The sequence below is a fragment of the Phalacrocorax carbo genome, chromosome 24 (genome assembly GCF_963921805.1).
Source record: "Phalacrocorax carbo chromosome 24, bPhaCar2.1, whole genome shotgun sequence".
Taxonomy (NCBI): domain Eukaryota; kingdom Metazoa; phylum Chordata; class Aves; order Suliformes; family Phalacrocoracidae; genus Phalacrocorax; species Phalacrocorax carbo.
The window spans coordinates 2,042,441-2,065,559 of record NC_087536.1 but is presented as its reverse complement, the minus strand read 5'-3'; the positions used below and the strand labels follow the sequence as shown (position 1 = coordinate 2,065,559).

Here is a 23,119-nt window from a genome sequence, read left to right as displayed (position 1 = left end):
TGGCTCCTCCAGCACCTGTGTCAAAAAGTTATCCTCAATGCTCTGCAGGAGCCTCCTGGATGGTGTGTGCCTCGCCATCTTGCTTTTCAGGCAAATATCAGGGGGGTTGAAGTCACCCACGAGAACCAGGGCCTGCAATTGTGAGGGTACTTCTAGCTGGCTGTAGAAGGACTCATTGACTTCTTTCTCATCAGGTGGCCTATAGCGAACACCCATAACAGCGTCACCCATATTTCCCTGCCCTTGGATTTTTTCCCCATAAGCTCTCAACTCATTCTTCCTCCACCCTCTGGGCACAGCTTGATAAATTCCAGTTGCTCCTTCACATAAAGAGCAGCTCCCCCACCTCGTCTTGCTGGCCTGTCTTTCCTGAAAAGCCTGTGACTGCAATGAGATCATGGCCCTGTGACTGCACGCAGAGCTCCAGCCCCTCCTGTTTATTCCCCGTGCTGTGTGAGGACCCACTGTGGCCATGCACACCCTTGAGGTGGCTGGTCTCCTGCTTGTCATCTTGTGAGGCAGAAAAGGCACCTTTGTCACTGCTCTGGCTGGCCTGGCTTATTCCTCTGTTGGATGCAATGGCATTAGCACTGCCACCTTGGACCCCACCAGCCGAGTTCTTCAGCCTGTCTCTTTCCTCCAGTAAGAAGTACTGCTTTGTGGATTTAGGATGGCTTTTGTTTTGCTTGGTTGTTCCCATTAGGACGCATTTTCTTTGAACTCCTGGTCTTGTACTGGCACGTTCTCTGGCCACTCAGGGAGCAGGAGAGCAGAGCCTTCCAGTGAGTCAGCTGCTACACCGGAGACACTGATCTTCCTCCCTAGCAATTCGCTCCTCATTGGTCTGTAGACAGGACTTTATTGTTACTTTTTTTTTTTTTTTTTTAGGATAGATGTACCTATCTCTCTACAAGCAGCAAATTATTGATCCTTGCAAGAGGAATTTGCCTCTTCCCTTTTTGAAGTCAAAGGCCTTGTAGAGAGAAGGACCATATTCAGTCACCCAAGATGTATGAGGAGCACCAGAGGTGCACCAATCTCTGCCCCGGAAGCAATTTTTAGTAACTGACTGCAATTATATATAGGCTTCCTTATTTTTGTACTTTCCATACAGTGTAGTGCTCCACTCCCCTTTGCCACAATTGCTGCTCCCAGTCAGTGACAAATAAAATGGGGGGGTGGGGGAGAAAAACCAACCACCCCAGAAAATTCTGGGGGAAGCTATGCTGTGTTTGGGTTTCTGTGCTCCCCTCACTCCTGCACTGAGCCACTCCTTCACGATCCCTTAGCAAGGGCCCCTGCGCCACCGGCCCCATTCCAAATCCCTGATCCTGTCCTGGGAACAAGGACCAAAGCTGGGAAGGGATTTGTTTCTTTGCACTGACAGTCCCTCCACAGCCGGGAGGGCGAGGGAGGGCAACGTAGGACCAGGACACCCACAGATCACGGGAACGAGTCGTTAATGTCTGCAAAAAATGATTCTCAAGATGAGTTTTGTGCAAGCTCTTGCTCCGTATCCCACGTGCCCGTCGCACTGCAGGGTGGCGGTTCCCCAGCAGCCAGGGCACACGTGCGCGGGGGTGTGCGGGCCAGGGCTGCGTCTGCACGCAGCAACGGCTTGTCCAGGTGAGCAGGGGCGGTGGGTGGCCCCGGGAGCCAGCGGGGTGCAAGGGCAGAGCAGGACCTGGTCCTGAACAGGAGGCGCTGAGCCCTCAGAACAACGCAGGAGCCCTGGGGTGGCTCAACCCAGCACCAAAGCTGGCATTACCGAAAAGCTGGGTATTTTAAAACATATAGAAAGAATGAATACAGTGTACCTCTTACACTTGACCACAAAAGAAACAGAATGCGGACCTGGTATTTACAGATCAGTCATTTAAAAAAAAAAACCAACCCACAAACAAATAAGACACTACAAAAACCACGCGTCCTACAATGCGTGCTCAGAATCCGACAGGAAAGTTCGTAAGATGTCATTCACACAAACTCCCCCTGTCCCATTTGGCTCAGTTTTCACCCAGGAAAATAAAAAGTCTAACATTTCTTAACCACGGAATGGCTACTGTCTGCAGGTGCAGAACAGAAATTAAAAAAACATATGGGATAACTAGTTTTGGCCTACACAATTTCTGATGATCTTTTCAGATATGCATAGGAGTATACTAAGGCCATATATATATATATAAAATATATAGATATATAATATATAAAGAGGTCTCAGGTTTCTGAGTTATCTGGCAGTGCCTCGCTGTCGGTCGTCTTCTCTGGCGATGTGTACAAAAAGTTACAGAAGATGTAGAGCGGGAAGGTCAGGAGGCTTCTGTCCAAATTCATCACTATCTGCTCCTGTAAAGCAAACACAGTGGACATTTGAGCATTTGCGTAGCAAGTGAGGCCATTACAGGGAAGGACATCAAAAAGCACCGAAACTGGTACTAACAGTCCTTCTATACATTTTAATTAACATGTATTCAAAAAGCAGAGATAAAAAACCTCAAGACAGTAATTCACCTTCACCTTCAGCAGGTGTTTTGTAATATTAACACTGACAAGCTATTCTGAAATTGCTTACAGCCCTTGCCCCAGGGCTGCCGACCCTTCTGCATCAGAGGAAACAGAACCGTGAGAAACGGCTGAGCAAACTTTACCTTCAAGCACATTGGAGATAAAGAGGGATTTTCTGCATTTGCAGGGAGAAAGTCTCTATGTACCCACCACATACATATCACTGCTGATTAGCACTTAAGACACTTGATGATCAAGTCTTTCACATTCCTTACTGAATTCTGCTGTCACAGAGGGTGGAAATGGGCACATTCTCTTAATAAACTCCACTCCTCTCTGAGGCTTTTGGGTCTTTGTTTAACAGAGCAATGAATACCACCCTTGAACAACAGGCAGGGATTCTTTTAACTCTTCAGCTTACAACGCAACAGAGTCTTCAAACAAGCTCCAAGTTTGCCTCTAAATGAGCAGGAGCCTGATGGACATACTATTCAGATGGGTAATCTCACCAGTGCTGGAAGTCTGGGAAGGCAAGCAGTCTCCAAACATACCTGGTCCTTCTGAAAGGTTAGAATCTGATATCCTGTTGTTCTACTGAAAGTAACTTTCCCGCTGCTATCAAAAGAGGTTACACGTAACCTAGGGACACAACAACAGTTAAATTAGTTTCCCATAACGTAGTTTTTCCGGCACAAAGACTTTGTCCCAAGGAGACAGAATGGCATTTTCAAACATAACTAACCTGGTGGCAACAAAATTTAATGCAAGGGATGAGTTAAACTTGGATCCAAAAGAATGGATCCATCAGATGGAAAGACTTAGTTACAGTAGGAGATCTTAGCACACGCCACAGGCTCTGCCTCCTTGGTGATTATTTACCTGAAGGCTATGTTTCTCCGAGGCTGCAGACTGACTGATCCACTGCACGGCTGATCCAGCGTATTCCGCTTGAAAATGATGTAACCATTTGTATAAGTGACAAGAAGGTCAAAGCCAAAGTTGAACCCAGTCCACCGCCAGCAGTACTGAAGAGCACAAGTTAAAAAACACAGAAACAAACCAGCCCCTCTGAGCACTGGCCACAACACAAATGAGAAGTGCCGCTTCTCCAACAGCTCAAACTTGGGACCGGGATCCTCGGCTACAGAGATGTCTGGTGGATTCAAGGATCCTTGCCAACACCTCTTTGAGACATAAGACGCCCCGGTAGGCAACCACTCACTGTAGCGGCCAGCCTTTGCAGGCAGACGAGTACACGAGACAAGCTTCGCGTCAGCTGCCTTCCAAACATACGGAAATACATTTCACACAAGCGGATCTAAAATAGTTCTGCATCCTGGTACCTGCTGCTGTATGTCTGAGCAGCACTTAACTACACACCCCATTCGTGCTTAAAGTGCTCCTCGGAGTACAACAGCCTCATGTTAAGTGACTTCAGTGGGGAAGAAAATATTCATGTCTCCTGTGCTCTCACAGGACCTGCTACCTAAAGACACACAGACGTACACGGAACACAGCGGGGTTCTGGCTGTGGCTGTTACACAGTTTATCTGGAAAGCTTCCTTTTCCAGTTAAAAAGAAAAGGACATCAGTGATCAGAGCTTTATTTTAACTGAATGTATTTTACACGTCTCCGATGATAAGTCATGGCTACATTCCCTCCTTTCATGCAACAGAGGTTTTTCCAAACACGGGCTTGCTTGCAGTGCCAGAGCACAATTAAGTCACTAACTCCTTATTCATCTCAAAGACAGCAAGCCTTTTCATCCTTCTAGGGAGAATAAAATAATTTCTTTAACGTAGCATCTCCGTTACCTCTTTTTGATGCAGTTTGACAATTAAGACCAACGTGTTTTGAAAATACCTAGCACGTCTAAGACGTGTCAGCTGCGCACAGACGTAGCCACGTGCCGTACTTACATGGCCACCCTCTGCAAGTTTTCGACCACACCTCATGCTGTTTCCTTCCAGTTCCTCTTTATTTACTTCCTGAGGCCTACAAAAATAAAGGGCATCTTTAAGGATACTTAAACAGCTTTGTACGGTACTTTAACGTGGAAGAGCTGAACAGACCCCAGTAAACCGGTCTGAGCACACAGCTGACCCTTCTCTGTGCCCAGGTTAGACTAGATGACCTGCCAGTCCCCCTTCCAACCCGAATCATCCCGTGAACATCCGACTACTCTACAAAACTGCAATATAAGCCTCGGTAGGTAGGACTTTTACCAGAGAACCTTTCCAGGTATGGATATAATAGCCGTTGCAATGACATGCATTCCCCAATCCTCCTAAAAGAACCAAGTCCATTTTAAACACGGTAGTCCCGACTTACTAGGCACAAACATCAACGAGTGGTGCTGCTGAGGAACAGCTGCAGGACTCTGCAAAATAGCAGCGCTATGAAGCGGCACCCAGAGCGACACTCAAAGATTTCTCAAGCGGCTGGAAAAAAGTTTACCCCCAGCGACCACCAAGTGCCACGAGCTCTTGGTTCTGGCATCCTACACCAATATGAACTTGTTTCACCCAACAGTTTCCACTGCCGCTTCGGCACATAGAGAAACCTTGCAGAGCCGGCATGAGTAAAATCAGGCCCAGTTTTCCAGAGGTATGTTACTCACTTAACTTTAGACACGATGACATCGTTAACCAAATAAGCAACCATTGCCAGAAAGTCTTCAAGTTACACTGAGGACAAACGCTTGAAGTGAGTAGCATAAATCGCAATGAAAGGCAACCCCCACCACCACCCCCACGTTAAATTATGAACCCGCACTACCAAACAACACACTTCAAGCTCCACAAGCAAGAAGAAACGCTGCACCTCTTCTCTTCCTACTGTACAAACACCGCAAGAGCTTGTGGCTATGCCTTTTACGAACAAGCTCGGTCTGTGGTCTTTTTGCCCCGTTTCTGTGAAAACCAGTCCTGGACGCTTAAGTATTTTATGATTAAGTTAAGCAAACACGCTAATCATGCTAACCAAACTCATCCAAGAACCTCCCATGTGCTTTCTACACACCTTCTAGCTGAACTGCTTACGTAGCTGACCCAAATTCAGTAATGGTGATAAAAGGTTCATTTCTGTTTAATTAGTGACAACTTTCACAAACATTAGTACATAATGTCAGAGAGACGGTAACATTCCCCCCTCGCAATTCCTCGAGCAGCCTCAGAAGATGCAAAACTTCCAGCTGTAACCGCTTACGCTGGCCTACCACGTGCTTAGCGAACAGTCAAGTTATCCTATTTCCTTCTTAAACACCACCAAAGAGACCATTAGAATAGAAACGACTCCAGTCATGGACTTGAAAGATCTCTCTCGCATCTGCCACAGAACACATGTTTAATTAAAAAAAGCAGCGATCCACTTTAGCACAACAAGTAAACCTTGAGCAGCTACAGTTCAAAGTCACAAACTCCAGTATTACACTAAAAAATTCCCAAATTCTGGAGTGAGGAAAATGTTTAGTCCTTTTAAATGCAAACTACATAAACAAGGAGAGAAACATTTTCTCCTCCTCTCTGAAGTTATCAAAAGAGCAAACCACATCACATGTTTCAAAGCAATGTAATTTCCATGCTGGCAGCCCTAGAATAAGCGGGTGCAATTACGCTCTGCTCCAGGTGGGATATGAAAATAGAGCCTTACTTCAGCTCACTGGGAGTCAGACCTCACATTTCACTCGGCTTGACTGAGTTTGCATCCTTATCTCTAAGGAAAAAACGTGTTAAGATACTGATACAGGCAGTAAGTGCGAGAGGAAGGGCAGCAGATCTGGATCAAAGGATGGTCTTATAAAACCCTAATTCTTTTCTTTCAGCTACCGGTTGGTCCAACATCCAAAATATTTGCTTTAATACAAAGGAACAGTTTCATGTCTTCCCTTCTAAGACATGAGTTACGGACCACAGGCATCTCACTGCAGGGTGGCAGTACAGCTTGCCAGTAGAAGACAGAGAAGTGGTCTCAGGATTTCAAACATCATCTCAGAGATTGCGTGCTGTGGACTAGCGACAGAACAATTGAACTGCACACGACTCCAGGGAAGCCCTCCGTGCACGCATGTGCGTGCACCCCCCATCTCCCTCCCACATGACTCCAGAGAACACCCTGTTCAGGGACAATCAGGCCATTATTGACTACAAAACAAACAGCAACCTGGATGCCACCTTGAACCATTAAGCTTGTAAACTACCAAAGTTAGAAGCAAAAACATATTGAGAAGAAACACTACATCTCACCCACTAATAAGTGGGCCATTGCCATCAGCGAAAGACCTTGGCAATAAATGCCATAATAAGAGATTCGGGCGGATGTCTACTGTTCAGTAAACTTTCTCTGCCTCAGATTTTTCACTTCTAGCTGTGTTTAAAAAAAAAAAAATCCCATACTAAAGAAAACTAGACAAGCAAGAAAAACATGGAAAAATACTCTGCTCCTTCCAAGAGTCACTGAAAGCATCAGCCCTGGAGTTGAACATGCAAGTTGCTCATTTTAAAAGCTGGTATGACCCCCATCATCTGCACTTCAGTTTTGTATGAGAGCTTGCTTTTTCAGAAGCAGGTGTATCTAACGGCTGACAGTTAAAACACTCTCCCTGCATTACAGTGAGTTACCAAAAGACATCAAAAATAAGCAAATACCAAGTCTTATCTTGAATAAGAACTCGGATGACTATGTTAATACTTGCTTTCATGCTAATTGTGGGTCCCATATGAGCTAGATGGTAATGCGCACTGTACATTCGCCTACTGTTAGATACATCCATGACTGCATTACAAGAAAAGTCTTCCCAAGCAAACAACAGTCCCAGAAACAAGCTATGACCACCCGACATTAATCTTTAGGAGCTGAAATGACGACATTCATAATGACGTACTTTACCTCTTCCGTTTTCTGGAGCACTGCTATTGACAGAGAGAACCGCTTCTTAAAGATCCTCTTAAGGCCAAAGTCAGAGTTTTGGGCATTTTAACACTCTTACATAACACCAAAAGGAAGCGATTAAGGAAATATTTCCTATATAATACACAATTAAGCCACGGAAGCCACTGCCACGGGGTGTTGGGGCTAAAGCGTAAGCTGTTTCAAGACAGAGCTATGAGTACTTAAGAATAGGTCTATTGGTGGTTGGTCGTTCACTAACGATCCAGTCAAAACCTCCGGGTGGAAAATCCTGAACCACTCGCTGCCACAGAAGTACATCAAGAGAACACTCACTCTTCACTTCAAAAGGCAGGTGGGAGATCTGTAACTCTACCGCTGAACGCTGCCACAGACTGCACGGCCTTTGGTTCAAGTCAGGCTCAATGCAATGTGGCAAAACCAAGCAGAAGGGAACAGTTTGTGGTCACGCGCATACATGTCACATCTGTTAAATCACCATGCCTCGCTGCCCAAGCCACCACTGACGATCCTTGTGAGGCACAGGCTGAAGAAACCCAACTACACGTTATGCGCACAGACGCCAGTCAGGGTGTTCCACTAAGCACAGCTACCTGTACATCTCTGAAAGGGCACAGAAACATAGCAGTCGTCATGGCATTTCCTCAAGGGCGGTGCAGTGCTGTGGTGGTGCAGCCCCCCCACCCCTCTGAGATCCCAGGGTGAGCCCTATTGTGTTGTTATCTTGGTCACAACGACCTGGGCCTCAGGCAATCTCTGACCACACCTGGGCCATCTGCCCCCTGACCTGCGTACCAGAATTGTGGCCAGAATGTAAAATATTGACCAAAGCCAATCATCTCAATCCTATAAATAGTGATCCAAGACGGAGACCTTTTGAGCTCTCCTGCACCGCAGCCGGCCACGTGACCCTGTATCTCCTGTGGGCTGGGACGCCTCTCAGGGTAGGTTTTGCAAGGATGGAGGGATCTTCTGTTGATGTTTTTGCGAGGACTCAAAGGCCTGATTTTGCGAGGTTCACCGGCCGTGCGCTGATGAATATCAGCACATAAATGTGAGTAATTCATGAAACTCACAAAAAGATAATTTTTACTCACAGGTTAACCTCGGGGGGTATGTTTGTGTGCAGTGTGAATATATATATTATCCCTATTCACATAAACCATTGACCAAGCCTGAGACTAAGATTGGACCTAGCCGCACCTAGGCTCCTCACTGAAAGGAGTTTAGAAAGCAAGGGCATCTCTTCTGAACCTTGTGACTCAATGGGAGGGTCCTGCTTATCCCCTGCATCCACGATCCCTCTGTGAACCATTCTAACTTGAGCATAACTGAATTTTCCTTTGTGCACTTCTTCTAGGCAAGTAATGGAGTGACCCTTCCCATTCTCGAATGTTTAACTAAGTCACTATATTGAATTCAAAAAAGTCCACCACATTGCTGTTTTCAATTGGCTGATGCTGTTAAGAACCATACAACCTGGAACTCCAAAAGTTCATCTTGTCAGAATTTATATGAGAGGAAATTTTCTAGTTTAAGAAAGAGAGAAAGGAAAGCCTGTAATATACCTACCCAATATCATTGCCTTGTTCTGCTCTGAGCACGGCAAGCCACTGCTGTTTGTAAACAGAGGACAGCCATTCTAAAATTGAAAAACAACAAGAACAAAAAAATAAGCTTGGTGTCGTCTTTGGAGCTGGGAATGGGGGTGTTCATAGGCACTTGAAATATAGAAATAAAATCACATTGCAATAATAAGGTTACACTTATTAACTGGACGGCCTGTGCAAACCCACCACCTGATAACGCGCGTGTGTGATTCAGCTCCAGGCCGCAGGTACAGAAGAGGCAGTTCAGATAAAAATCAACTGCTAACACTGAGTAACTCAGGACTATTTTCATCTTATCAAGCATCCACGGTTGCCAGAAGTGATGCAACTCAACATGTTTTCTCAGTGCGCTAAGTTCTGTTCAGCCAAGGAGCTGGGTAACAAGCTCTTAGGAGAAGATGCCACTCTCTGAATCCCCAACAGAATTCTACACAAGTTAAACAAGAGGAAAACAGAATCAAAAGATAAAGGAAACAGTGCCTTATCACAGGTATGGTAAAAACAAACAGAACAGAAGCTGTCCCCTACTAGCAATAAACATAAGCCATGTCTTCCTCTGAGAACACCAGGAAGATGGTACGGAGAGCTACCGAGGTGATCAGGGGGCTGGAGCATCTCCCTTGTGAGGAAAGGCTGACACACTTGTGCTGGTTCAGCCTGGAGAAGAGAAGACTGAGGGGGGATTTCATAAATACCTATAAGTATTTAAAGGGTGGGTGTCAGGATGATGGGACTAGGCTCTTTTCAATAGTGCCCAACGCCAGGCCAAGGGGCCACGGGCACAAGCTGGAACATGGGAGGTTCCACCTGAACATGAGGACAAACCCCTTCCCTGTGTGGGTGCCAGAGCAGGGGCACAGGCTGCCCAGGGAGGCTGTGGGGTCCCTTCCCTGGAGACATTCACCCCCCGCCTGGACGCGGTCCTGTGCCCCCCCTGCTCTGGGGGTGCCTGCTCAAGCAGGGGTGGGACGGGGTGAGCTCCAGAGGGCTCTTCCAACCCCCACCACTCTGTGATTCTGCGAAGATTCTGTCAGCTGTATTAATTTAACAGCTGCAACCAAGAGATACAGCAGAACAAAACCTAACAGCTGCTAAGGCAGTTATGCAGAAGGGATCAGAAGCAGCCAAAAGCCCAGCACGTAAGTTCTTTTCAGTCAAGCTAATGAACAGCGGCAAGTCCGCAAGGTCTCAGATGAGAACAAACTCTAGGGAGGAATGGACTGGGATGGCAGGAGCGGCGAGAACCACCGTTAGCAGGAAAACAAAACAGGTTGGTTGCTGCTGAGGGTGACAGAAGGGTGAGATCACAGTGCTGAGATTGCCTTCGGAGTCCCAGATTCAAAACATAAAACCAGCCCTTGCCCTACTGACTCCCGAGTTAAGATTCAGGCTGCGATAGGACCAAAATGGGAATTCACCAGAGCGCAACAGAAAGCATTACAATGATTTAAGGAAAAGTGCACAGGTGAGGAACAGAGAATGGATGTGCTAGGAGGAAAAAGAAACAAAAAAACAATCAGGAGACAGAGCATCTTCGCTATTTTTGTATATGAACCTATGTCATACGCCATATTTCAACTGTAGTTCACCTGTTAATCTGTAAAGGTTACGAGGAAAAATACTGCTCAGGAAGTGTTACACCATTTCTTTCAACTCTTCAACATGGTCGCCTTCTTTATACCTCCCTGAGAACTATTTCATCTAGAATAATCTAAAAGGCTTACACCACAATACAAACTGCCCAGCAATTTCCATGTTTCAAGGCTCTCTTGGGTACGATGCAATCACCTCAGACACTGGATGCTGGCAGCATCAGTTCAAAAGGGCACCACCAATATTTATCCAAGCCTCCTTTTAAAGGACGAGCAAAAGTTCCTGATCTTAACACAGCTTTTGGCTACACACCACCACCAACAGATTACAAGGGCCATCCAGTATTAACCTCTTCACTTACACTTCATTACACCTGTAGAGGTCTCCACATCACGCTGCTCTTCCCTCCCTGCTCTCCCAGTTCCCTTGGAATTCAAGTTTGGGGTTTTTTTCCTTTTTTTTAAATTCATTATCAGTGGTAGAGCACATTCTTTTTCAATAAGTACAGGCAAACCAGCCTCAAAGTTGCAATTAATCTCGTAACAATGTAAGAACATTCTTCCTCTGACGTATGTAGGCAGAAGGCTGCTGGGTTTGAGCACAGACACAAAATCTGTCCGCTGAAGAACACTAAGAAAAGGCTGCCCGTCGCAGTTCTGGTAAGCGATAACAAACAGCAATGTTAAGAGAAGGAAACCAAGCACAGTACTGGCAAATGTCTGGTTTGCAACATCTTATTCACATGCTGACACAGCCACTTGACATGAAAATAATCCATAGTTCTCCTCTGTCATCTTTCAATTAAGGATCTAAAGGGTCACTCACCCACAGTTACCTTATTTTTTAATACAGAATGAAGATGCCTTTGCACTATGATTACCATCCGCACCAATGTTAATCGCCAGATGGATTATACTGACTTTATACATCACTTAAGCATCTAAAATACCACCTATCCACGATCGGATCTGTTCTTCTAGGATTTATGCATAGTATAAACTGTTATCACTTGCTCGAGGTCAAACCCTGCCCCATCTACCGGTCATAACCGACCAAACCATTCACCCAAGCTCCACCTCAGCTCGACGCAGCGGTCTACGACACACTGCCTCCACCTGCTGTTCCAAGGACACTTTTAAATAGACGTTGTGAGCACAGGATAACCGAGTTCCTTCGTATTTGACTTTGCCAGATCTAGTGAGGAAGACAGTCTCTTCTCCGTCTATGAAGGTATTAATCGAAGCCAGAAGCGAGAGCAGGGAAAGCCAGTGCATTTCAGCAGTGGTAACGGTTCACTTTCACTCAAGAGAGGGACAGATTTCTAGGGAGGGAAGGACCCTACTCCCTCCCCACAGCTACCCCCTATCAGAAAGTCCTAATTCAGCTTCTGATAGCGGCATTCTTTGAACATTTCAAAGTGTGAGAAAGAGGTGCTCAGCGTTATTGAGACATTCAGCTACAAAAAGCTGAATTCAGCTACAAAAAACCCCATTATTTCTAGCAGAGACAGGATACGGCAGCACAAGGAAGGCAAACTAAAGTAACGCTCACTACATCACCTTAATGGCAAGGCAAGTGTTTTAAAAGCATCTAACAGTTTGACCAGGCTAGCAGGCTTCAAGAAAAATATCCCGACAAGTCTCCTCTGATATTGGACCATTATTGTGTTGACATCTATGGCAGCATGAAGGAAAAAGCCAATGTGAGATGGAAAAAAAAATTTTAATTTTAGAGGAAGGCAGCGGTGTAACTCAAGGACAGGTTAAAGAGTTATGTATGGCAAGAGCCCAAAGCGACCCCGAAGGCTACAGACAGATGGCAAGAACACAGTTGTCAAGAAGTTGCAAATAAGAGTGATGAACAGATCAATAAAAGCAGTCTTAATTCACATTTGGCAATTACATTGCTAAACGGACATCGCAGGGACATGGACGGATGGATAGTTGTGCTGGGGACAGATATAGAAAAAAGAATCAATGCTGTGTACATGAGAGCTAGGGAAAAAACTGTCAGAGAGTCAAGATGCAAAATTCAATGCTAAGATTCAACTACAATAAGGAAAGACCGAACAGAGTGAAATATGGAGCTAGGACACCAGGAGCCAGATCCAGAGGCAGAGCAGGGGAAGTCCAAACACTGTTACAATGAGCACAACTCACTCTGGGGAGGGGAAAAATAAATAATAATATATAAATAAAAACAAAAAGGAAAAAGGAGGAGGGGCAGGTGTTTCACATGATAAAAGATATGAACGATGGTGGAAAAACACTTTCAAGTGAGAGCCCAACGGGGTTACTCATCTTCAGTTTCACTCATCTCTCAGCAGCCAAATTTACACAGCTTCCAAGCAAAGAACAAAGCAAAGATGAGAATGCGGCTTCTTATCTTTCAGTGATACTGTAACATTAATAGCAGTGATCTATAACACATTAAATGGCATTTCACTCTATGGGCTTCAAAAAAGCACCAGGACCTAGAAGGAGGATGTATGCAAAATGCAATTAAAAGGACAAGAGCAGAATACGTCATTATCCCATCTCCTCCAAAAACACCCGAAATACCTGTCAGTAAATAATGCTTGTCTTTGAGGAGGGGAGACGAGTTCACAGCACCTTGTGCTTTTGGTTTTCATTTTCAGGTATTACTCCAAATCCCAGCAAAAACTACCCAGCTCTTTGTACAAAGATAATGGCTACAAAACAGTTGAGTCGCAGCAAATTTTGCTCTCTCAGCAGTTTTTTTGCATGCCTGGGACTCAGGGGTCATTTAAACACAGATAACCTACCATGTACTGATTATAAAGTATTTTGATAAACTGACTGATCAACAAACGCTTAACACACCTACGTGTCTGTCTTTTAAGACTTTCATGCATGTAAATTTAATGTTCAACTTCTGCTGAATCTTCAGCCGCAATTCAGACATTGGAGATAAACACGCAAGTGATAAGACCAGCAAATACACCTCGATCTTCCCAATGACTCTATCACAGGCCAGGCTAGGAAAGGCACACAGAACTCGATCAGCTGAGTACTCGCTCACCTGAGGGCATTAGGGAATCTCTCTCAATAATTCTGGCTGACGCCAAGTCACTGATGATATACTGTAATCTCAAGTGTGTGAACACCGACAGGAACGCATTCCCCTGTTCCGATTCCAGGAAGGCAACGTCATCCTCAAAATCTGCAAGACGGAGCACTGGTATTACAAGTTGGTTTTCTAAATATTTTCCAGAGCGTATTTGTATTTGACATTGAGGTTTACTTTATTAAGCACAGAAAGTTTTTATGGACAAGCAAACCATCTTTTGGAGCTAAACCCAAGAAATTACTTACACTCAAACCCTTTTGGCAGAACTGTTAGACCAAACTTTTCCTCTTTGGAAACACACACGTGCCTTCTAGCGAGAAGGCAACAAAATCTTATCCTAACTGAACAACAGCAGAAGCAACGAAGCAAAACTAGCGACCATGTCTGCTCACTTGAAACATGTGGACAAAACAGTGAAAAGGCTATCGGTGCTGAGACCCTGATCCCAGGGACTGCTGGCAGAGGCCAGCCTTCCCAGAGAGAAGAGGAGAAAGTTGGGAAGTGGAGGAAGACTATCGTATTTTACTTCTGACCAGCCTCTTCCACAACCCAAGGCCATGCCAATTAATCCTACCTCTCCTGCGCCTGGCAAACCACGCATCAGCTTTGGTTAAGAGTTGTTTCAAAGACCCATTCCAAGTAGGCACTAGCTGGAGGAACATCCACTAGGGAAAATAAACAAACTCTAGTGAGTTAACTGAAGAAGTCTTCAAAACAGTAATACATGCGTTATTAACAGCGCTTTTTCATAATGCATTAATTCCTACAAAGATTCTGATACTCTCTTAGATGCTTCCAGGAAATACCAAAGAGGTTAAAATTCTCATTGTGCTACAAATCAGCTACTACTCTGGAGTTCAACTTCATAAAGCCCCAGCCCAACCCTTCGCCAAGTACCTTTTTGAGAGCGGTGTACACATCCATTTCCACTTGCACTACAAGTAGGTCAGAAGAACTAATCAGCTGTTTCATGAGGTTTATGCTGAAAAAAGACAAGTCATCAAAGAATTCTGCGAGACATACAGACAAAACCAAGAAAGCAAGCTAGGTAACAAGCAACCGTCAATAGCCTAGAAAGTCGTGTTGAGCGAGCTGCACACTTTGGAAGAAACTGTACTTCACCACTGACAGTTAACTGACGCCTGAATACCTGAGGTCTTTGAAGAGCGCCACACTCTGGTGAGGCATCAGGTTATTCAAGAGCCATTCCAGGCACCTAGATTAAAAGCAAGGAATTAGTACCTTCCTTTTTTTCTTACATATCTCGACATTCAAGCACAGTTGCTCAGGCTCACAAAGCCTGGTTATGTACCGCATGATTCTGAAATACTGCTTTAACGTGCCCAAGACATGAATGCATAGAAGTATGAAGGGGAGTTCTTTCAAAAACATGAACTTTACCATAACACTTTCCAAAATTTTCTGTAACTCTTAAAGTTGCATTTAGTGTCTCTCAGGGAAGAGTGAAAGCTATATTCCTAGTACTGTTAATGCCACAAAAAGCCCTGAGAACACACTAATTCTCAGCAGAAGGAAGCAGCTAGCACTAACCTCAGCATTCTGCTCCAAAATGTCTAATTACCCCTCCTAATTAAGATAAACTCAAGCTCAAGTTCTGAATATTAAAGCAGCTTTGAGATAAAAGAGTCAATGATGGCAAGTATTGTTTCACTGTCACGCTGAAGACCAAATATATTGTCTTTACTAGTGTACGTTAGTAATTAATTCATTCACAGCACAGGCCGATCAATCGACCAGAATCTACACCAAATTTAAGGTAACTGGTTATAGTAGAAACCTGAAAACTAAACAGAACAAGCAGAGCCCAAGCCAGATACCTTTAAAAAAAAAATTAAAAACCAAACAACAAATAAACCACCAACCTAACTGGACATTATCTCACCATTCATAAATTCACACTTCTAATTAGCAATGTACAAAGCAGCTCAGAGAAAGTAATTCTTACTTTTTCTTCACAGAGTCTAACCCATATGTTGCCGCTGAATTGTAATAACCACACACAGTTTCTGCATTAATGGTTTCCTTCATTGTTTCACCACATTGCTGGATTAAGTCATCCTGCGGGGAAGAAAAAAACCCACAAATATTCAAAGTTTTTATTTCCTAACTGAGGTTTCAAAGATTGTGCAGTTCATACAAGTTTTCATGCCTGAACAATTACCAGAGTCACACGTGCTACAGTGACCTCTGCTACTCTATCCAGAACACACAAACCAATCAATGTTCCTCAGAAAAACAGCTTTTTCTTAAGGATATATCACGTGAAAGAAAAGCTTAATGAATACTGTCAGGGTAGAACAAAGGAGCTGTTAAAACATATTTTAGCCTACTTCTAGATATAATGCTCAAAATGGCGCTTAACATTACAACTGAATCTAAGCCATGCTATTTTGAAATAGAACCACTGTGTTACGTTTGGGGCTTTTTCCCACTTTGTACGAAAAGATTATTTATTACTCCAGGTGAAACAATACGTGTGCGTGACTATGTTACGAACAGTTACCTTTAGCTGAAAAGAAAGCATAAAAATATTGCACATTTATTACTTACAAGCTGCAGCATGCAGGCTGCTGCTAAAAGGGCAACTACTCGACTGGGTTTTATTAATACATCATCTCTGTACAGCGAGCCAAAAGCCACCTGTAGAGCTGAAAAGAGTACAAGTGTCAAACTAAGACAGGACATACGAGCTCGGATAACTAAAAGAATCCTTAAATATAACCAAACCACTGCAACTCACACATTCTCTTCACTCCTGCTTGCTCAGGATAAAAAAACTGGTATTTACCACCTCAAGCACACGCACATAAACAGAATACACAAAACATGGCAGTCACCGATGAAATACAGCCCCTTGCACCATTTAAACAAGATATTCATCTTAAAACAGCCACCAAGGCACGCCACGGGGCCACGTGCAGGACAGTAAAACTAGGTAAAAAGAAGAGAAATCTCATGCTCCTCCTCTGCCACTCATCACTAGTGTAACATTGAGATACTGCTGCGATGCTACAAATTTCTCTGTAATTCTTCTGAAAAACAAAACTCACAGTTCACTCCACGGTGCTTGGAACCATAGCAAAGCTTTCTGCCAACTCACATCGGTCCCCCGCGAGCCCCCCCCTCGGCAGCTTTTCAAGACCAGACAGATGAAGATGTGATCCACACTCCAACATTCGGATCTCCACAACAGTTGCACATATTGATCCCAAGAGCCCCGATGCCAAAACAACAGTACAAGCAGTTGCTTTCCAGCTGTGCTTCCCAGCTCAGAGGTACAAAAGTTAATTCAACTCTACTGGTGACCCGAGTTAAGCTCAGAACTGAATGAGCACAGAACTCATTCTTTCAAGTTTCTTATTTACTCGTTTGAAAATTATCCTTAAAAAAATTTTTTTTTCCAGTTAATTTTCTGTCAGGTTCAGCTTGAACGCTGAAGGTAGAAGTTATGTTAAAATAAAAGGTTCCCACTTACCTTCTGTATCAATGTTTGGGTCAGGAATCTCCAACTCTATGATGTTCATGCTAGATTCTTTCCAAGCTCCACTGAACATACTGGAAAAGTAGCCTGACTACATGAGGGAAGAGGAGAGAAAAAGAACTCAAGTAAGACACTTAATGCAAATTAAAGCTCTCAAAAGCAGCACACGGAACAAAAAAAAATCATTCATATTTACCTTCATGCAGAACAAAATTTATGAAGGGAACTTTTCATAATGCAAACCACTCTGACCTACTCAAGAAAGGACTAACTGTAGTTGCTCTATTTCTGAAAGGGAAAATGCGTCTAGGACGTTTGGACTACGTGTCTGCAATCAGAGTGAAGAAAGAGCTTTCAAGGGCCACAAAAGCCACACAAACTCTTTTCCTACAAACCACACCACCAATGGGGATATAACCAGTCCAAGAATTAAGTCCTTAATGTTACCGGTGGACAACAAATCCTCCAGGCATCGCGGAATGCCTGTTCAGCTACTGGGGGGCTGGAGGGAAGAAAAGCATGCAAGACATACAAATTAATGTACAAGGTTGTAAGTCTCATACCAAGGACACATGCACATACACCACTTATGGAAATATACCTTTTCTTATAAAGTGTAAGGCATATAAAACTAGAATTTGATAGGTTTCCGTCCAAATGAAGTGAAATATACTGCTCTACTAGGATTCATGATTTTCCTTCTCAGCAGCAGATGTGCCCATTATGAGGTGCTATCACTCACTGAAGTTTACCTGAGAGATCAAAAAAATAAAGTCTATTTGTACAGCACCGTATGCCCTGACCTCTTAACTCAGCATTTCAACTCAGGGCAGCACATAACATGAAATCCAATTCTGATTTTATTTCATTACATAAATATTTCCATACCTTTGGCATATCCCCTAACTACGATGACATACAATACGCTACTCTAAAACCAGGACCTCAGTCATCTTGCCGATCCTCAGGAGGCTACCTTAGCTTTGCCATGTAGGCCAACTCCTCAGTTTCAGGAGAATTTATCATTTTAGTAACCAGTATCAGAGAAAATGAAACCCTCCATTTCTCAGACCTGCCACTCACAGGTAGAGCAGCACCTTGCTGTCATTTATCAAACTAAATGCAGTAGCTTGAGAGACTAGGGAAACAGAAACATACATCCTGAGAGAGGATGCTCAACAAGGCAGAGGAGTCGTGATTTCATTGACAGCGAGCTATTTTTAACACCCACAAATATTTTACCTTGAGAAACACCACTCCAACGACAGAGCATAAATTGAAATAGAAACCTGACTTAGGAGAACAGTTAACTTCACCACAAAACTTCATCTCACAAGAACATCGCTTGTACAATGACACCTCTACAGACCAAAACTGCAATTTTCAGAGTCTGTTCAAAAGCATCCACAGAAGCTATTTAATATTCAATTTTAGTCGTGCACCCACACTAAGTTTGAAGGGCTAGCTTCACGAACTTGAGACGGAGCAGCAGCACAATCACATCCACGATTAAAAGCATTGTCGCCAACAACAGCCTAAGGACAAACCACCAAAGTGCCCACCCTGTTTATGCTGCACAACGTTAAGTCTGACTGTCCAACCCACTTATACCCTGCCTCAGTTTTACAAAGTTAAAAGCAAGCAGACAATTAAAGCTGTGTCTCCCAGCTGTCCCCCTGGTCAAACACACCCACTGCTCTATCCAGAGGTGGCTGCCTATGATCAACCTTGGGCTATATGCAAGTGACTTTTCTGCCTGCGTTTTACACGCTTCAAAAGGTTCTGATGCACGCAAAAGGCTTTTTCCTACAAGAAAGCAATGAAACATGACCTGGACAGGCTGGAGAGCTGTACCCAGGGGAACCTCATGGAATTCAGCAAGAGCAAGCGCAAGGTCCTGCCCCTGGGGAGAAACAACCCCCCGCACCAGCACAGGCTGGGGGGGACCTGCTGGAGAGCGGCTCTGCTGAGAAGGCCCTGGCAGTGCTGTGGGGCAGCGAGGTGACCCTGAGCCAGCATCGTGCCCTTGGGGCCACGAAGGCCAACAGTGTCCTGGGCTGCATTCAAAGGAGCATGGCCAGGGCAAGGAGGTTATTGTCCCCCTCTGCTCTGCCCCAGTGAGGCCACATCTGGAGTGCTGCATCCAGTTCTGGGCCCCCTAGTTTAAGAAGGACAGGGAACTGCTTGAGCAAGTCCAGAGGAGAGCTACCAAGGAGCTGGAACATCTCCCTTGTGAGGAAAGGCTGACAGACCTGGGTTTGGTCAGCCTGGAGAAGAGAAGACTGAGGGGGGATCTCATCAATGCTTATAAATATCTAAAGGGTGGGTGTCACGATGATGGGACTAGGCTCTTTTCAGTGGTGCCCAATGACAGGCCAAGGGGCAACAGGCACAAGTTGGAACATGGGAGGTTCCACCTGAACATGAGGACAAACCCCTTCCCTGTGTGGGTGCCAGAGCAGGGGCACAGGCTGCCCAGGGAGGCTGTGGGGTCCCTTCCCTGGAGACATTCACACCCCGTCTGGACGCGGTCCTGTGCCCCCCCTGCTCTGGGGGTGCCTGCTCAAGCAGGGGTTTGGATGGGATGACCTCCAGAAGTCCCTTCCAACCCCTATCGTCCTGTGATTCTGTGAAATTTCCCTTGCTGTGGCCAATGCAAGCAATTGCTGTACCTATACTGGAAACATGGCTTTAACACTACAACAACAAAAATCAAGAATTCACTTCTACCATCCCTTCTTACACCAGAGGAGCTGCATTCAACCTGCTGAGCATCTCCCAGTGCCATCTTCACCTCGTAACACATAAAACCATTTTGTGTTTCACTACAGCTAACACAGAAGCGCACACATTTTCAGGTGTAGTACCTGATGTTACTTTCTCTTCTCGCTTCAAATACATTGCTTTCCAGGTTAGACTCCCACGTTAAAGGTAACGGCACAACTGAATGAAACGTTTCAAGACAAAGCCATGGTTTCTCCCCACTTCTGTCACAGGAAAAGTAATAAAAGAGAACAGACAGTAAAGATAACAGCACTCTTCACTCCCAAAGCGCAAGACGTCATACAAAGAATTTCACCCTAACACGAGCCCAAAATAAAACGCTTGTAAGAAACAGCATCTTTTTTGTAGGTACGCACTAGGATTTATTCTTTTCAGAGCTTCTGTGCGAGGAAGCAGCAAGAAAGCCTTCATCCTTGGATAGACAACAAATACAGAGACCCAGCACCAGCAACTTCCCTTCAGTTCCCTACCCTTGAGTCCCAAAGAACACTAAAGTTGGACTGGGTCAGCAAGTGCTGTACAGATCCACTCCGGAAGCGCTTTCCTTGCTCTGCAATAATATTAACATCGCAGGAGACTCTCAGCCATTTCTTTAGCAAACAAGAACCTGTCCTCCGGACACCAAAAGACAGTTTTCAGGACTGTTTTCACAAAGGATGGGCCAAGGTTAAGATGATGAGATTAAAACAAAATTAAGTTGCAAGGGACAGAAACAAAGAAACTTTTCAAACACGAAGCTACAGCTACGCTTCCTAACATTACTATCAAAGGCACAAGGCATGTTGTGTAACTGCTTGCATCCACAGCGAGAGTGATAAGTCAGAAATGTAAGGGGAAGAAAAGGAAAGAAAAAAGTCTTGAGTCACACTTACCATTTACCAGACATTCTTTCATCACAAATACAGTTTCTCTTGCGAGGAAGAAAGGAGCCGCTTACCTGGCACAAATAGATCTTATGCAAGTTCCACTCCTCTCCCAGAGCACAAATTTTGACATCGCTGTTCTCCCCATTCACAAACAGAGTCTGATAAATATACTTAGAAGTGCTTTTCAGCTGTTTCCTATGCAAAAAGACAGAGACACACTCCTTCAAATTTGTCTGTTACAGAGGCAGCACCAGGTACCGGAAAGGGCTTTTTTCCTCCCCGTGAGGGACCAGCCTCCCCCCCCGCCGTTGCTCACCTCCCCTCTCTTGTTCACTGCAGCAGCTGCTGCTGGGACCTTTCCGAAGCAGACAAGAAACTCCCCCCTGGCCCCGGCCCCCCACCAACCTCACAGCGGCAGCCCTTCCCCTCCGCCCCTCCCTTTCCCGCACGAGACCCCGAAGATCGGGCTCGGCCCTCGAGCGCCCCGGGCCCTTCCCGCACAGCCCCTCACTCGCCCCCGGCCTCGCCGGGCCCCTCCGCCCCTCACGGCCCCTCCTGCCCGCCGCGCCACCTCAGGGCCAGCGCGACCGCCGCCAGCCCCGCAGCCCCTTCCCGCCACCCGCCCCTGACAGAGCCGCGTCCGCGGCCCGGAGCCCCCTCGGAGGCGGCCACCGCCGCGCTTCCCCTTGACGGCCCGGCCGCCGCCGCCCCCTCAGGAGGCCGCCCGGAGCGGTCGGATCGTCCCAATGACTCCAGCGCAGGCCAGGCCGGGAAGGGCGCACAAGAACCCGATCGGCTGAGTACTTGTTCACCTCAGGGCATTAGGGGATCGTGAGTTTGTGCTGAAAACAGACAAGTCATCAAAGAATTCTGTGAGACATACAGACAAAACCAAGAAAGCAAGCTAGGTAACAAGCAACCGTCGATAGCCTAGAAAGTCGTGTTGAGCGAGCTGCACACTTTGGAAGAAACTGTACTTCACCACTGACAGTTAACTGACGCCTGAATACCTGAGGTCTTTGAAGAGCGCCACACTCTGGTGAGGCATCAGGTTATTCAAGAGCCATTCCAGGCACCTAGATTAAAAGCAAGGAATTAGTACCTTCCTTTTTTTCTTACATATCTCGACATTCAAGCACAGTTGCTCAGGCTCACAAAGCCTGGTTATGTACTGAGTGATTCTGAAATACTGCTTTAACGTGCCCAAGACATGAATGCATAAAAGTATGAAGGGGAGTTCTTTCAAAAACATGAACTTTACCATAACACTTTCCAAAATTTTCTGTAACTCTTAAAGTTGCATTTAGTGTCTCTCAGGGAAGAGTGAAAGCTATATTCCTAGTACTGTTAATGCCACAAAAAGCCCTGAGAACACACTAATTCTCAGCAGAAGGAAGCAGCTAGCACTAACCTCAGCATTCTGCTCCAAAATGTCTAATTACCCCTCCTAATTAAGATAAACTCAAGCTCAAGTACTGAATATTAAAGCAGCTTTGAGATAAAAGAGTCAATGATGGCAAGTATTGTTTCACTGTCACGCTGAAGACCAAATATATTGTCTTTACTAGTGTACGTTAGTAATTAATTCATTCACAGCACAGGCCGATCAATCGACCGGAATCTACACCAAATTTAAGGTAACTGGTTATAGTAGAAACCCAAAAACTAGACAGAACAAGCAGAGCCCAAGCCAGATACATTTAGAAAAAAAAAAAAACAAAAAACAAAAACCAAACCAAAGAAACCACAAACAGAAAACCACCAACCTAACCTGGGCATTATCTCACTGCTTATAAATCCACACTTTTAATTAGAAAGGAATTCTTACCGTTTCTTCCCAGAGCCTAACCTGTATGTCCCCTGCTGAATTGTAATAACCACACACAGTTTCCTCATTGTTTCATCACATTACTGGATTAAGCCATCCTGTGGGGAGTTAAAAACCCACAAATAACTCAAGTAAGACACTTAATTCAAATTAAAACTCTCAAAAGCAGCACACGGAACAAGAAAAATCATTCATATTTACCTTCATGCGGAACAAAATTTATGAAGGGAACTTTTCATAAGCAAAACCACTCTGACCTACGCAAGAAACATCTAATGGTAGTTGCTTGTTTTTGTAGGTACGCACTAGGATTTATTCCTTTCAGAGCTTCTGTGCGAGGAAGCAGCAAGGAAGCCTTCGTCCTTGGATGCACAACAAATACAGAGACCCAGCACCAGCAACTTCCCTTCAGGTTCCTACCCCTGAGTCCCA

General features: G+C 45.0%; 1 protein-coding gene across 1 annotated transcript; it reads right to left on the bottom strand.

Moving 5' to 3' along the window:
- Positions 1-1,857: 1,857 nt before the first annotated feature.
- LOC135317008 (germ cell-less protein-like 1) lies at positions 1,858-22,894 on the bottom strand. Its single transcript, XM_064472520.1, has 14 exons — positions 22,889-22,894; positions 20,931-21,092; positions 17,204-17,300; positions 16,279-16,376; positions 15,674-15,786; positions 14,858-14,923; positions 14,605-14,689; positions 14,282-14,372; positions 13,660-13,800; positions 8,987-9,056; positions 4,426-4,501; positions 3,385-3,530; positions 3,057-3,144; positions 1,858-2,346 (listed from the first exon to the last, which is right to left on the bottom strand). Exons 1-14 carry the CDS (start codon positions 22,892-22,894, stop codon positions 2,218-2,220), a joined length of 1,368 nt encoding a protein of 455 aa, XP_064328590.1. The 3' UTR covers positions 1,858-2,217.
- Between the last annotated feature and the right edge of the window lie 225 nt (positions 22,895-23,119).

What these genes read in the sequence shown, in the direction of transcription:
- LOC135317008 (XM_064472520.1), bottom strand. An exon ending in GTTTGCCAGGCGCAGGAGAG is followed by an intron (nt 13,801 to 14,281) that starts GTAGGATTAATT and finishes TCCGTCTTGCAG; the next exon opens with ATTTTGAGGATGACGTTGCC. An exon ending in TAACCTTTCAGAAGGACCAG is followed by an intron (nt 2,347 to 3,056) that starts GTATGTTTGGAG and finishes TTTGCTTTACAG; the next exon opens with GAGCAGATAGTGATGAATTT.